Here is a 15,012-nt window from a genome sequence, read left to right on the forward strand (position 1 = left end):
GCATCACAGCGCAAAGTTGAGGGAGAGGGAGAATGTGCGTGCGTGTGTGCGTGTCTGAGTGTCTGGATCAGTGTATTGGAGCGGGCAGTAAATAAAGGCTGGGGCCAGCGAGGGGAAGAGGAAAGCAAGAATTGAGAAGCAAAAGCGTGGCTCGGATTCTAGTGAACCTGCTGGAGCCCCTCCGGTTTTTGCTCAGCGCCCCTGCACCAACTCACCCAGTACCCCCTCTCCTTCCTCTTCGCCTTCTCTCCCCCTTTCCCCTCCTTGTTTCGTTGCACCCTCCACCTCCACCCCCCCTCCACTTTCTCATCTGACCAGAGGACGAACGAGTGAGGCGTTCCAGCAAATTGGGGCAGCAACTTTCCTCAGCTGGTCTCCCGGCTCCGGGAGCAGCTGCGCGCTGCTTCCCCGCGGTCTGCGGCCCATGGAGGAGGAGGGAGAGCCGCAGCAGTGATGGGCTAGCGGCCGAAACGAGGAGCCAGCCCCGAGCGAGCCTAACGTCGCCAGCCAGCTCCGCGTTCCCACGCCGGTTCCCTCAATCTCTTTCCGGGGGGCTGGCGCGGGCGGAGGGGGTGGGGTGGGGTGAGGCGCGCAGGGTGCAAACGCGGAGCATCCCAGGGAGGATGAAGCGGGGATCCGACCTGAGCGGGCTGCCTCTCGAGGGCGTGCGACAGCGGCTGGGTCTGGGCAGGAATTAAGAAGCTGGGAAGATGGAGCGCCGCACACTCCTCGCGCAGCCCGGGCTCTGGACCAGGGACACCAGCTGGGCGCTTCTCTATTTCCTCTGCTACGTCCTCCCCCAGACGGCTCCGCAAGTACTCAGGATCGGTGAGTGAAACCCGGGGAACGCTCCAGGCTGCCGAGAGGCTCGGGGGATGTGCTCTCTCCCCGCGGCCAGCGCGGGCTCCGCGGATCCCGGGAGAGGCAGTGCGCGTAGGCGCGGGGGCAGGAGCTGGGGGGAGTGGAAGTCAGCTCACCCGGGAGGCTCCGGGAGAGGAGAAGCCTCGTCACAGCTTCTCTCCTGGAGAGTGCCGGGCTTCCCCGCGAGGTACGGTTGGCGGGTTTTTTAATCTGGACTCCAGACACGCGGGCTAGAAAACAAGGGATCGAGGCTTTCCTGCACAGGTACCCTCCTCTGGATGTGGGGTCGCGCGTGGCTACAGCCAGTCGCTTTGGGAGCGGAGATGCGCTCTCCCCTTCACCTCGGTGGGCGTCGCGCTGTCCAGATCCGCCGCCCGGGTCCCTGGCAACCGGGGCTCTGGGTACTCGTGGGCATGCCCAGATCTCAGGAGTAGAATTTGGGGACCACGAGGGACGCGAGGACTTCCCTGAGCCTGCTAGCGCCGATCCTCCAAGTTTTCATCCTTCAGTTGGGTTCTTCCACAAGGAGTCTCCAAAGTCTGGAAGATTCCACTAGAGTTGGGCAGAGTCGGGATCTTACTTCTGACTGAGGGTTCCAGGAATAGGGAGGACCGTCAAGTCAGTGCCATAAGCCGGCACCTAAGTTTTCCACTTGCTCCCCAATCTGTCCCGCCAGCCTGCCACTGAGCATGAGCCAGACCCGTCAAGGTAACTCCCTGGAAGACTCTGGACTTCCGTCTCGAGGGGGCCGGTGGTGGGAATAAAAGGAGACTGGAAAACTAAATGTAGGAATCCCGGGCAGCCTAAAGCGGGTGAAATGCAACAGGGAGAGGGTGGGAGTTTTGCTAGTCTGTGGATTCAGATACCTAAACGCACGCACCACCAGGGTTTGGTCTCTGGAGGCACCGAGCGATTTCTGAGCAGCTTTTTGGGTTGAAAAGCTCTTTGACTACTTTAGTGTTCTCCCTTGCAAACTAAACCCAAGTTCTATTCCTTTAGTCTCAGTTTGTCCTTTCCCCCCAACCCACTGTGATTCTTAAAGACCCAGTGAGCGAGGAGAGCCACAGGTGAAGTCTTGACACCACACCGCACGGGGCTCCCAGCTTCGCCAGTTTCTCACGTTAGGCACCAAGCGTGAAGTCCTCACCTCTGAGGGCTTCTAACTCTAACATTTCCAGGAACTGACAGAAAGTGCACTCCTTAATGACACCCCTAAGTGGCTGAAATTTCTCAATAACTTTATTAGTTCCGACCTGAAATAGAAGAACCTCTTTTCAAAGATTCAGAACGTAGTTCCTGTCACTGGATATGTCCATTAAAAAAAAAAAAAAAAAAAAGAAGAAGAAGAAAAAAATAGAAGTTTACTAGGCTGAAGTGCATTTTCTCTAGGCACGTGGGATCTGATTTTCAAGGAAAGAAAGGTTCTCAAATACTAATTTTTACTGCAGGCATCTTTATCTAGACTAAAGATAATGATAATGCACACTTTGGTGGTTAATTTAGACTGTTCATTTAAAAGGTCCCAAAGTATTCCTTTTACAAAAAAAATATAACTAAAAAATCCTTCACCTTAGATATGTTCTAATCTTAAAATCCTTTTTTCTTTCTTTCTTTCTTTCTTTTTTTTTGGATGCAGTCAACCCTACACACTCTGGTAACAAAATTGCTGTGGACAACATGAAGTAAACAATCAGTGTGTTACAGTTTACAATGTTCATTAACTTAATTTGTGCTTTGCATATATTTTATTTTATTTATTTTTTAACCTCTTTATAGGAGTATAACTGCTTTACAATGGTGTGTTAGTTTCTGCTTTATAACAAAGTGAATCAGCAACGTGTATACATTTATCCCCATATCCCCTCCCTTTTACGTCTCCCTCCCACCTTCCTTATCCCACCCCGCTAGGTGGTCACAAAGAACTGAGCTAATCTCCCTGTGCTATGTGGCTGCTTCCCACTAGGTATCTATTTTACATTTGGTAGTGTATATATATCCATGCCACTCTCTCACTTCGTCCCAGGTTACCCTTCCCTCTCCCCATGTCCACAAGTCCATTCTCTAGTTCTGAGTCTTTATTCCTGTCCTGCTCCTAGGTTTTACAGAACAATTTTTCTTTTTCTTTTCTTTTCTTTTCTTTTTTTTTTTTTTTTTTTAGATACCATATACATGTGTTAGCTTACGGTATTTGTTTTCCTCTTTCTGACTTACATCACTCTATATGACAGACTCTAAGTTGATCCAACTCACTACAAATAACCCAGTTTCGTTCCCTTTTATGGCTGAGTAATATTCCATTATATATATATGTGCCACATCATCTTTATCCATGCATCTGTCGATGGACACTTAGGTTTCTTCCATGTCCTAGCTATTATAAATAGAGCTGCAATGAACATTGTGGAGAATTTTTTGAATTATTGTTTTCTCAGGTTATATGCCCAGTAGTGGGATTGCTGGGTCATATGGTAGCTCTAGTTTTAGATTTTTAAAGAAGCTCCATACTGTTCTCCATAGTGGCTGTATCAATTTACATTCCCCCCAACAGGGCAAGAGGGTTCCCTTTTCTCCACACCCTTTCCAGCATTTATTGTATGTAGATTTTTTGATGATGGCCATTTTGACAGGTGTGAAGGAATACCACATCATAGTTTTGATTTGCATTTCTCTAATGATTAGTGATGTTGAGCATCCTTTCATGTGCTTCTTTGCCATCTGTATATCTTCTTTGGAGAAATGTCTATTTAGGTCTTCTGCCCATTTTTGGATTGTGTTTTTTGTTTTTTGATATTGAGCTGCATGAGCTGCTTGTAAATTTTGGAGATTAATCATTTGTCTGTTACTTCATTTGCAAATATTTTCTCCCATTATGATGGATGACTTTTCGTCTGTTTATGATTTCCTTTGCGGTGTAAAAGCTTTTAATTTTCATTAGGTCCCATTTGTTTATTTTTGTTTTTATTTCCATTTCTCTAAGAGGTGGGTCAAAAAGGATCTTACTGTGATTCATGTCATAGAGTGTTCTGCCTATATTTTCCTCTAAGAGATTTCTACTGTCTGGCCTTACATTTATGTCTTTAATCCATTTTGCGTTTATTTTGTGTATGGTGTTAGGGAGTGTCTTAATTTCATTCTTTTACATGTAGCTGTCCAGTTTTCCCAACACCACTTATTGAAGAAGCTGTCTTTTCTCCATTGTATATTCTTGCCTCCTTTATCAAAATAAGTTGACCATATGTGCATGGGTTTATCTCTGGGCTTTCTATCCTGTTCCATTGATCTATATTTCTGCTTTTGTGTCAGTACCATACTGTCTTGATTACTGTAGCTTTGTAGTATAGTCTGAAATCCAGGAGCCTTATTACCCCAGCTCCGTATTTCTTTCTCAATATTCCTTTGGTTATTTGGGGTCTTTTCCATTTCCATACAAATTGTGAAATTTTTGGATTTAGTTCTGTGAAAAATGTCATTGGTGGTTTGATATGGATTGCAATGAATCTGTAGATTGCCTTGGGCAGTAGAGTCATTTTCACAATGTTGATTCTTCAAATCCAAGAACATGGTATATCTCTCCAACTGTTTGTATCATCTTTAATTTCTTTCATCAGTGTCTGATAGTTTTCTGCATACAGGTTTTTTCTCTCCTTAGGTAGGCTTATTCCTACGTATTTTATTATTTTTGTTGCAATGGTAAATGGGAGTGTTTCCTTAATTTCTCTTTCAGATTTATCATCATTAGTATATAGGAATGCAAGAGATTTCTGTGCATTAATTTTGTATCCTGCTACTTTACCAAATTCTTGATTAGCTCTAGTAGTTTTCTAGTAGCATCTTTAGGATTCTCTAAGTATAGTATCATGTCAGCTGCAAAAAGTGACAGCTTTACTTCTTCCTTTCCTATTTGGATTCATTTTATGTCTTTTTCTTCTCTGATTGCTGAGGCTAAAATTTCCAAAACTAGGTTGAATAATAGTGGTGAGAGTGGACAACTTTGTCTTGTTCCTGATCTTAGAGGAAATGGTTTCAGTTTTTCACCATTGAGAATGATGTTGGCTGTGGGTTTGTCATATATGGTGTTTATCATGTTGAGGTAAGTTCCCTCTATGCCTACTTTCTGGAGGGCTTTTATCCTAAATGGGTGATGAATTTTGTTGAAAGCTTTTTTTGCATCTATTGAGATGATCATACGTTTCTTCTCCTTCAGTTTGTTAATATGGTTTATCACATTGATTGATTTGGGTATATTCAAGATTCCTTGCATTCCTGGGATAAATGATATTTGATCATTGTGTATGATCCATTTAATGTGCTGTTGGATTCTGTTTGCTAGTATTTTGTCGAGGATTTTGCATCCATATTCATCAGTGATATTGACCTGTAATTTTCTTTCTTTATGACATCTTTGTCTGGTTTTGGTATCAGAGTGATGGTGGCCTCATACAAAGAGTTTGGGAGTGTTTCTACCTCTGCTATATTTTGGAACAGTTTTGGAAGGATAGATGTTATCTCTTCTCTAAATTTTTGAAAGAATTTGCCTGTGAAGCCCTCTGGTCCTGGTCTTTTGTTTGTTGGAAGATTTTAAATCACAGTCTCAATTTCAGTGCTTGTGATTGGTGTGTTTATATTTTCTATTTCTTCCTGGTTCAGTCTCATAAGTTTGTGCTTTTCTAAGAATTTGTCCATTCCTTCCAGGTTGTCCATTTTTTGGCATATAGTTGCCTGTAGTAATCTCTCATGATCCTTTGTATTTCTGCAGTGTCAATTGTTACTTCTTTTTCATTTCTAACTCTATTGATTTGAATCTTCTCCCTTTTTTTCTTTATGTCTGGCTAGTGGTTTATCAATTTTTTTTATCTTCTCAAAGAACTAGCTTTTAGTTTGATCTTTGCTCTTGTTTCCTTCATTTCTTTTTCATTTATTTCTGATCTGATCTTTATGATTACTTTCCTTCTGCTAACTTTGTTTTGTTGTTCTTCTTCTTCTTTCTCTAATTGCTTTAGGTGCAAGTTTAGGTTATTTATTTCAGATGTTTCTTGTTTCTTAAGGTAGGACTCTATTGCTATAAACTTCCTTCATAGAACTGCTTGTGCTGCATCCCATAAGTTTTGGTTTGTCATGTTTTCATTGTCATTTGTTTCTAGGTAATTTTTCATCTCCTCTTTGATTTCTTCAGTGATCTCTTGGTTATTAAGTAGTGTATTGTTTAACCTCCATGTGTTTTTATTTTTTACAGATTTTTTTCATGTAATTGGTATCTAGTCTCATAGCATGTGGTCAGAAAAGATACTTGATACAATTTCAATTTTCTTAAATTTATCAAGGCTTGATTTGTGACCCAAGATATGATCTATCCTGGAGAATATTCCACGAGTACTTGAAAAGAAGGTGTATTCTGTTGTTTTTGGATGGAATGTGTTATAAATATCAAGTAAATCCATCTTGTTTAATGTATCATTTAAAGCTTGTGTTTCCTTATTTATTTTCATTTTGGATGATCTGTCCATTGGTGAAAGTGGTGTGTTAAAGTCCCATACTATGATTATGTTACTGTTGATTTGCCCTTTTATGGCTGTTAACATTTGCCTTAAGTATTGAGGTGCTCCTATGTTGGGTACATAAATATTTACAGTTGTTATATTTTCTTCCTGGATTGATCCCTTGATCATTATGTAGTGTCCTTCTTCTTGTCTTGTAATAGTCTTCATTTTAAAGTCTATTTTGTCTGATATGAGAATTGCTACTCCAGCTTTCTTCTGATTTGCATTTGTAATGAATATCTTTTTCCATCCCCTCACTTTCAGTCTGTATGTGTCCCTAGGAAGTGGGTCTCTTGTGGACAGAATATATATGGGTCTGTTTTTGTATCCATTCAGCCAGTCTATGTCTTTTGGTTAGAGAATTTAATACATTTATATTTAAGGTAGTTAGTGATATGTAGGTTCCTATTACCATTGTCTTCATTGATTTGGGTTTGATACTGTAAGTCTTTTCCTTCTCTTGTGTTTCCTGCCTAGAGAAATTCCTTTCACATTTGTTGTAAAGCTGGTTTGGTGGTGCTGAATTCTCTTAACTTTACTTGTCTGTAAAGGTTTTAATTTCTCTGTTGAATCTGAATGAGATCCTTGCTGGGTAGAGTAATCTTGACTGTAGGTTTTTCCTTTTCATCACTTTAAATATGTCCTGCCACTCCAGTCTGCCTTGCAGGGTTTCTGCTGAATGATCAGCTGCTAACCTTATCGATATCCCCTTGTATGTTATTTGTTATTTTTCCCTTGCTGCTTTTAATATTTTTTCTTTGTATTTAATTTTTGATAGTTTGATTAATATGTGTTCTTGGCATGTTTCTCCTTGGATTTATCCTGTATGGGACTCTCTGTGCTTCCTGCGCTTGATTGACTGTTTCCTTTCTCATGTTAGGGAAGTTTTCACCTATAATCTCTTCAAATATTTTCTCAGTCCCTTTCTTTTCCTCTTCCTCTTCTGGGACACCTATAATTCGAATGTTGGTGTGTTTAATGTTGTCCCAGATGTCTCTGAGACCGTCCTCCATTCTTTTCATTCTTTTTTCTTTATTCTGCTCTGTGGTCATTATTTCCACTATTTTATCTTCCAGGTTACTTATCCGTTCCTCTCCCTCAGTTATTCTGCTTTTGATTCCTTCTAGAGAATTTTTAATTTCATTTATTGTGTTGTTCATCATTGTTCATTTGCTCTTTAGTTCTTCTAAGTTCTTGTTAAACGTTTCTTGTATTTTCTCCATTCTATTTCCAAGATTTTGTGTCATCTTTACTATCATTACTCTGAATTCTTTCAGGTAAACTGCCTATTTCCTCTTTATTTGTTTGGTCTGGTGGGTTTTTACCTTGTTCCTTCATCTGCTGTGTTTCTCTGTCTTCTCATTTCACTTAACTTACTGTGTTTGGTGTCTCCCCTTCACAGGCTGCAGCTTCCTAGTTCCCGCTATTTTTGGTGTCTGCCCCTAGTGTGTAAGGTGGGTTCAGTGGATTGTGTAGGCTTCTGGTGGAGGGGACTGGTACCTGGGTTCTGGTGGATGAGGCTGGATCTTGTCTTTCTGGTGGGCAGGACTGCATCCGGTGGTGTGTTTTGTGGTGTCTGTGACCTTATTATGATTTTAGGCAGCCTCTCTGCTAATGGGTAGGGTTGTATTCCTGTCTTGCTAATTGTTTGGCACAGGGTGTCCAGCACTGTAGATGGCTGGTTGTTGAGTGGAGCTGGGTCTTAGAATTGATATGGAGATCTGTGGGAGAGCTTTTGCTATTTGATGTTATGTGGAGCCAGGAGGTCTCTGGTGAACCAATGTCCTGAACTCAGCTCTCCCACCTCAGAGGCACAGGCCTGACACTGGCCAGGGCAACAAGACCTGTCAGCCACATGACTCAGAAGAAAAGGGAGGGAAAAAAAGAAAGAAAGAAAAAGAAATAAAAAATGAAAATGAAAAAAATATGAATTTATTAAAATAAAAAAAGTTATTAAAAATAAAAGAATTAAAAAGTCCTTAGAAAAAGAAAGAAGGAAAAGAGTGAACAAACCAAAAAACAAATCCACCAATGATAACAAGTGCTAAAAACTCTACTAAAAAAAAAAAAAAAGACCCAGACAGAAGGATCCCCAAGACAAATGGTAAAAGCATATACAGACAAAAACTCCCAAAGAAACATACACATACACACTCACAAAAAGAGAAAAAGTAAAAAAAAATCTATATATCTATATATCTATATCTATCTATATCTATCTATCTATCTATCTATCTATCTATATATATAAAGGAAGAGAGCAACCAAATCAGTAAACAAATCTACCAATGATAATAAATTCTAAATACTAAACTAAGATAAACATAAAACCAGAAACAAATTAGATGCAGGAAGCAAACCCCAAGTCTACAGTTGCTCCCAAAGTCCACTGCCTCCATTTTTGGGTGATTCATTGTCTATTCAAGTATTCCACAGATGCATGGTACATCAAATTGATTGTGGAGATTTAATCCACTGCTCCTGAGGCTGCTGGGAGAAATTTCCCTTTCTCTTCTTTGTTCACTCAGCTCCTGGGGTTCAGCTTTGGATTTGGCCCTGCCTCTGTGTGTAGGTCACCTGAGGGCATCTGTTCTTTGCTCAGACGGGATGGGGTTAAAGTAGCAGCTGATTAGGGGGCTCTGGCTCACTCAGGCTGTGGGGAGGGAGGGGTACAGATGCGGGGCGAGCCTGTGGTGGCAGAGGCTGGCGTGACATTGTATGAGCTTGAGGTGCACCATGCGTTCTCCTGGGGAAGTTGTTCCTGGATCACGGGACCCTGGTGGTGGTGGGCTACACAGGCTCCCAGGAGGGGAGGTGTGGAGAGTGACCTGTGCTCACACTCAGGCTTCTTGGTGGCGGCAGCAGCAGCCTTACTGTCTCATGCCTGTCTCTGGGGTCCACACTGATAGCCGTGGCTCATGCCCATCTCTGGAGCTCGTTTAGGCAGTGCTCTGAATCATCTCTCTTCGCATACCCTGAAACAATGGTCTCTTACCTCCTTGGCAGTTGCAGACCTTTTCCTGGTCTCCCTCCTGGGTAGCCGTGGCACACTAACCTTGTGCAGGCTGTGTTCATGCCACCAACCCCAGTCCTCTCCCTGCGCTCCCACTGAAGCCCGAGCCTCAGCTCCCAGCACCTGCCCGCCCCGGCGGGTGAGCAGACAAGCCTCTCGGGCTGGTGAGTGCTGGTCAGCACTGATCCTCTGTGCAGGAATCTCTCTGCTTTGCCCTCTATACCCCTGTGGCTGCGCTCTCCTCGGCTCCGAAGCTTTCCCCCTCCACTACCCCCAGTCTCCGCCCGCGAAGGGGCTTCCTAGTGTGTGGAACCTTTCCTCCTTCACAGTTCCCTCCCACTGGTGCAGGTCTTGTCCCTATTCTTTTGTCTCTGTTTTTTCTTTTTTCTTTTGCCCTACCCAGGTACGTGGGGAGTTTCTTGCCTTTTGGAAAGTCTGAGGTCTTCTGCCGGCGTTCAGTAGGTGTTCTGTAGGAGTTGTTCCACATGTAGATATATTTCTGGTGTATTTGTGGGGAGGAAGGTGATCTCCACGTCTAACTCCTCCGCCATCTTGGAGTTCTCTATATATTTTATATATTTAAAAAAAGACAGATCTATACATACTCGAACAAGGTATGCCAGCCAACAGCCCTCTTTTTTGTACAATAAATTTTAGATAGCATTTTCCTCCCCTACATTACCCAAATCTAAAAGAGTTCTGGGAGAGGGTGAGAAAGGATGTTTTAAGACATATCTACGCACAGATCTGAGTACATATCTGAGCTCCATGCAATAGAGCTCATCCATTTAAAAGTAGTTTTCAAAATGAAAACAACCCAGCATGATTCACTGACCTTAAAATATATGCTACACTATAATGAGATTTCCTTTCTCTAAATGGGAACCAAACTGCATAAAGTAAAATTGCAAGGCCTGGTTCTGTTTATGTGCAGTACAAACATCTTACTCCTTCTGGCTCTTAGTAACCTGTGCTTGGCATGAACACCACCCTGTATATACCTAAGGACTGTGCTTACTTTTATTTTATTTTATGTTATTTTTAAACATATTTATTGGAGTAAAATTGCTTTACAATTGTGTGTTAGTTTCTGCTGTGTAACAAAGTGAATCACCTATACATTTACATATATCCCCATATCTCTTTCCTCTTTTATTTATTTATTTATTTATTTATTTGCAGTATGTAGGCCTCTCACTGTTGTGGCCTCCCCCTTTGTGGAGAACAGGCTCCGGACGCACAGGCTCAATGGCCATGGCCCACGGGACCAGCCGCTCCGTGGCATGTGGGATCTTCCCGGACTGGGGCACGAACCCGTGTCCCCTGCACCGGCAGGCAGACCTTCAACCACTGCACCACCAGGGAAGCCCTCTCTTCCTTCTTGCATCTTCCTCCCAACCTCCATATCCCACCCGTCTAGGTGGTCACAAAGCACTGATCTGATCTCCCTGTGCTATGTGGCTGCTTCTCACTAGCTATCTATTTTACATTAGGTAGTGTATATATGTCCGTGTCACTCTCTCATTTTGTCTCAGCTTACCCTTCCCCCTCCCTGTGTCCTCATGTCCGTTCTCTTTCAGCACCATGGAAACCAGCTTTAGCTCAGAGGAAACGTGCCTCTCTAAAGTGAGTTTCTTATGTCAGTCAAGTCTAACATTGAATACAAAATATCAAAGGAGTTGGGGACTGAGCAAGTGTGTGTGTGTGTGTGTGTGTGTGTGTGTGTGTGTGTTTTGAGGGAAGGAAAGAGAAGAATTGAAATCCTTTATTTTTCATCTCTTTCTCTTTCTCTTTCTAACAAACCATCAACCAACCAACCAACAAAAAGGGGCTCTTGATTACTAACGTGCATTAATATTACAAGTGTTCCAGTAACTTAAAATAACCCAAGGTAAAGTACAGCATATATCTCTGGCACTTTTCACAGTGCTTACATAGAGAAGGCACTTGACTCTTGAATGAATTAATTACAGGTCTACTTCTCTTGCAAAAGTGGCTGCTTAAACTTCAGCCATTGAGAAAAAGTGAATGAAAGGTATAAAATTTAAGGTAAAATTAATGCATCCTAAGCATTAGAGAGGTATTTGAACATATGCATGGTTCTTGCACATACTGTGGATGTCTGTTGAAAAGTTTACAATCTTACACCACAGCTTATAGTCATGAAGGGAGTTCTATAGGATGGAGGGGCCCTAAGCATTATTACTAACTATACTCCAAAGATTTCTCAGCAGCCAGCATGGAAGAGAAATATGGCTGGCTTCTGGAAAATATCTAGAAGATGCTGGGGTTATTCCTGTCTTTCTGTCTCATAGCCTAATATTTGTCAACAACAAATTAATCACACACACTCACACACACACACAAACACACACATACACACTCTTCAGTCAAAGACCTCTCTCTCACACGGCGAGACCCACCTAGCTGGGTCTAGGTGACCTGAGTAGATGGCAGTGTACCACCATTAGTGGCCAAAAAAAAAAAGAAAGAAAAAAGAAAAACAATTCCATATGCATATGCAATTTCTGTGACAGATGTATCATATTTCTAATAATAATAGTAACAGAAAGATACATTTATATAGTATAAGTTTTATTCATCATTTCAACATACACAATCACCAAGAGGGTGGTTAAAGCATAGGATTTAAGAGTTAAGTGCTGGGTAGCCAGGATTTCTCACACATGATTTGTTGTCAGAAAGCACAGGCTTGAGTCCAACCTCCAAGACTTACTAGAAATGTGTCTCAGGGAGACATTCAATCTCACCAGGCTTTTGTTTTCCATCTGAAAAATCAAATTAAAGCAATTGCAACCTCACAATGTCATTGGTAAGAGTACAGAAAATACACTATGAAAGGGATTTAAGCAGTCTATGGATTCATGAGTTGCATTATAATTGTTTTGTTGTTTTTTTTTTACTTTTTAAAATTATTATCATTGAAATTTTCTTCCTCAACAGGGACTTAATAGTTAATGTGGTATATTTTATTACCCTTAATATTTCTGAGCCCAGATCTCTTCATATGTGAATTAGCAGTAATGATATCTGCCTTCCCTGTTTCACAGGGGAGGATCAAATAAATTAATTTTTGTTATTTGCAAACAAACCACTAAATAAATACAATGTATTACTATTATGTAATTAAATATAGTGTGCAAAGAGAAATACTGTGGAAATTTATATGAATAGCATGGAAGTTTAAATGGCAGTATAATTGTTCAAATGTTTTTATCTCCTTAAGAGAGATCCAGATGTATTTTATTTCAATCATCAAGTTGGCTGTAGCATCATTTTTTAAATATTTAATCCTATTTACCTCCAAAGTTCTAAATAATGTTTACTACATATTTTTGCTTAAGTGTACAAAAGCTCACAGCTTTATTCTTTAATCACTGAATTCTTTTGTCATTTTAATATTCATTCTTCATTCAACAGACAAATATTTATTAAGTGCTTACTCCCCTACCATGAACCAGACACATGCAGGATATGGCACAGTGAACAAAATGGGCAAACACATCTGCCCCCTTGATGCTTGTGTTCTAGGGGTTTACAATCTAGGTTACCACTGAAATTTTTCACTAGGCCTTCAATGCAGATACTTTTTATATTTTAATTTCAAATATTATTTGAAGAGAGTTTTCTGTTCATCTTGGAGCGTTTTCCATTCATCTTCTGCCCTCAGTTGATTCTATCAATGGCATGCCAACATGGAATAAGTTCAAGCCTTCAAATGCACAGAAAACAGACAGAGTGGGTTCATGCTGCCAAACCTAGAACAGGTTTGCCTCTGTTTAGGAAGATCTGTTTGGCATGAGCTAGATTTCACCCTGAGACAGCAAGTCGGTCTCAACATTAACTTGAAAACTCCACTGACCCTGGGAGAAAAATCTGGGAAAGAAGCTATCTGATAGATGATGAAAAGAGAGTCTCTGGATAATGTGAACATATTTCTGCAATGAGCAGATCTTTTGCCTTATTATTTTATCTGTATAATTCACCATTTACTTTAGTATTGATTTTACACGTGTCATATTTATATTGTGTAGACCTGACCTGTAGCACTTTTCTTATATGGTTTCTAATCTACAGTTTTCATTGACAAGAACATGACTTGGTGGCTTTGCCTAAATTCAAGTGCTAGTTAGTAGAAATGCTGGGACTTGCAGCTAGACATTCTGATCTCAAGTTTCAAGGTCCATGCATTAAATTATGCTGTATTGTGTATGGACTTGTGTATGTAGTTACATAACTGTTTAAGCTGAAGTCAAATATCAGAGAAATGAACTGTTGCTCTTAGTTATTCAGAGGTAACTACATAAAGCAAAGCTAATGTGATTTATATTTGAGTACAGTTTAGACAATTAGCAAAGAGGAAAGTTGGTAGTATCATTGGAGTCTCCAGAATTTCTCTTTAAGAAGGGGAAGAGCTAATCTAATCTAGTTGGAGGGGAAACCTTGTTACCTAATACTTAACCAACACACTGTTTATAATTAGATTGTACACTTAATTCGAATGGTTTTGAAAGAAGATTGATAGAGATAGTAGTGGTGGTGAGTTTCTATAGCCTCTTAATCCTCTTTTGTTAACAGATAATTATCCATATAATATATAAAATATTATCTATGTCCTAAAATTTTCCAGAAGTCATTTCAGTTCAGAGAAAGAATAATGGAGAACTCCAGGTAGAAGGGGATTCACATCTTTTTTTTTTAAGAAGTTTTTTTTTTTTTTAATTTCTTTTGGCTGGGTTGGGTCTTCATTCCTGGGCAAGGGCTTTCTCTAGTTGTGGCAAGTGGGGGCTACTCTTCCTTGCAGTGTGCAGGCTTCTCACTACAGTGGCTTCTCTTGTTGTGGAGCACAGGCTTTATGTGCATGGGCTTCAGTAGTTGTGGAACGCAGCCTCAGTAGTTGTGGTACATGGGCTTAGTTGCTCCGCAGCACGTGGGATCTTCTGGGACCAGGGCTGGAACCCGTGTGCCCTGCATTGGCAGGCAGATTCTTAACCACTGTGCCACAAGGGAAGTCCAGATTCACATCTTTAACTTCCTTTTTCTAATTGACTGACCTCGAGAAAATTACTGTGTGTATGTTGTTGTAGTTAGGTATAGAAGGAGAAATAATAATAACAAACTCACGGGTTTATTGCAAAGAAGAAATGTGATATCATATGTAAAATGCATGGTCTGTGTTAGGGTTAATGAAGTTACCTCCCGATCTTTTTTTGGTTAATGAACAGGGTAGGAGTTTTGTGCTGAAAAATAATTTATTTGTCTGGTCAAGTAAGTGTGGGAAAATGCTCTCCCTTAGAGACTCATGAGGCAGGTTTGTATATTAAAAGCACTTTGTAATGCTGCACAAAGAAATCGGTTTTGTTGTTGTTGTTTAATCTGGTATCTCCTACATTTTAATTATCAGAGGACCCTTACTTAAATCACAGCTATTAAGGTCCCACTGAACTCATGCTGCCCAGAACATATTTAAGGAAACACTGGACAATAAAACCATTGAAATGTCAATATATACACCAAAACTTACATGACGACACATCCTACTGCTTCTTCAGTCTCACCCAAATTCTGCCCACTCCCTAT

The 15,012-nt window shown here is 41.0% G+C and overlaps 1 protein-coding gene across 9 annotated transcripts in view; it reads left to right on the forward strand.

Moving 5' to 3' along the window:
• Window positions 1-710: 710 nt before the first annotated feature.
• GRIK1 (glutamate ionotropic receptor kainate type subunit 1) overlaps window positions 711-15,012 on the forward strand; it is a 446,198-nt gene continuing 431,896 nt past the window's right edge. For all 9 annotated transcript variants that reach the window (XM_060099767.1, XM_060099769.1, XM_060099768.1 and 6 more), the window contains exon 1: window positions 711-828. In XM_060099767.1, the coding sequence (XP_059955750.1) occupies window positions 711-828 (118 nt within the window). The remainder of the gene's footprint in view (window positions 829-15,012) is intronic.

Source organism: Mesoplodon densirostris, chromosome 5 (genome assembly GCF_025265405.1).
Source record: "Mesoplodon densirostris isolate mMesDen1 chromosome 5, mMesDen1 primary haplotype, whole genome shotgun sequence".
In the NCBI taxonomy this organism is placed as follows: domain Eukaryota; kingdom Metazoa; phylum Chordata; class Mammalia; order Artiodactyla; family Ziphiidae; genus Mesoplodon; species Mesoplodon densirostris.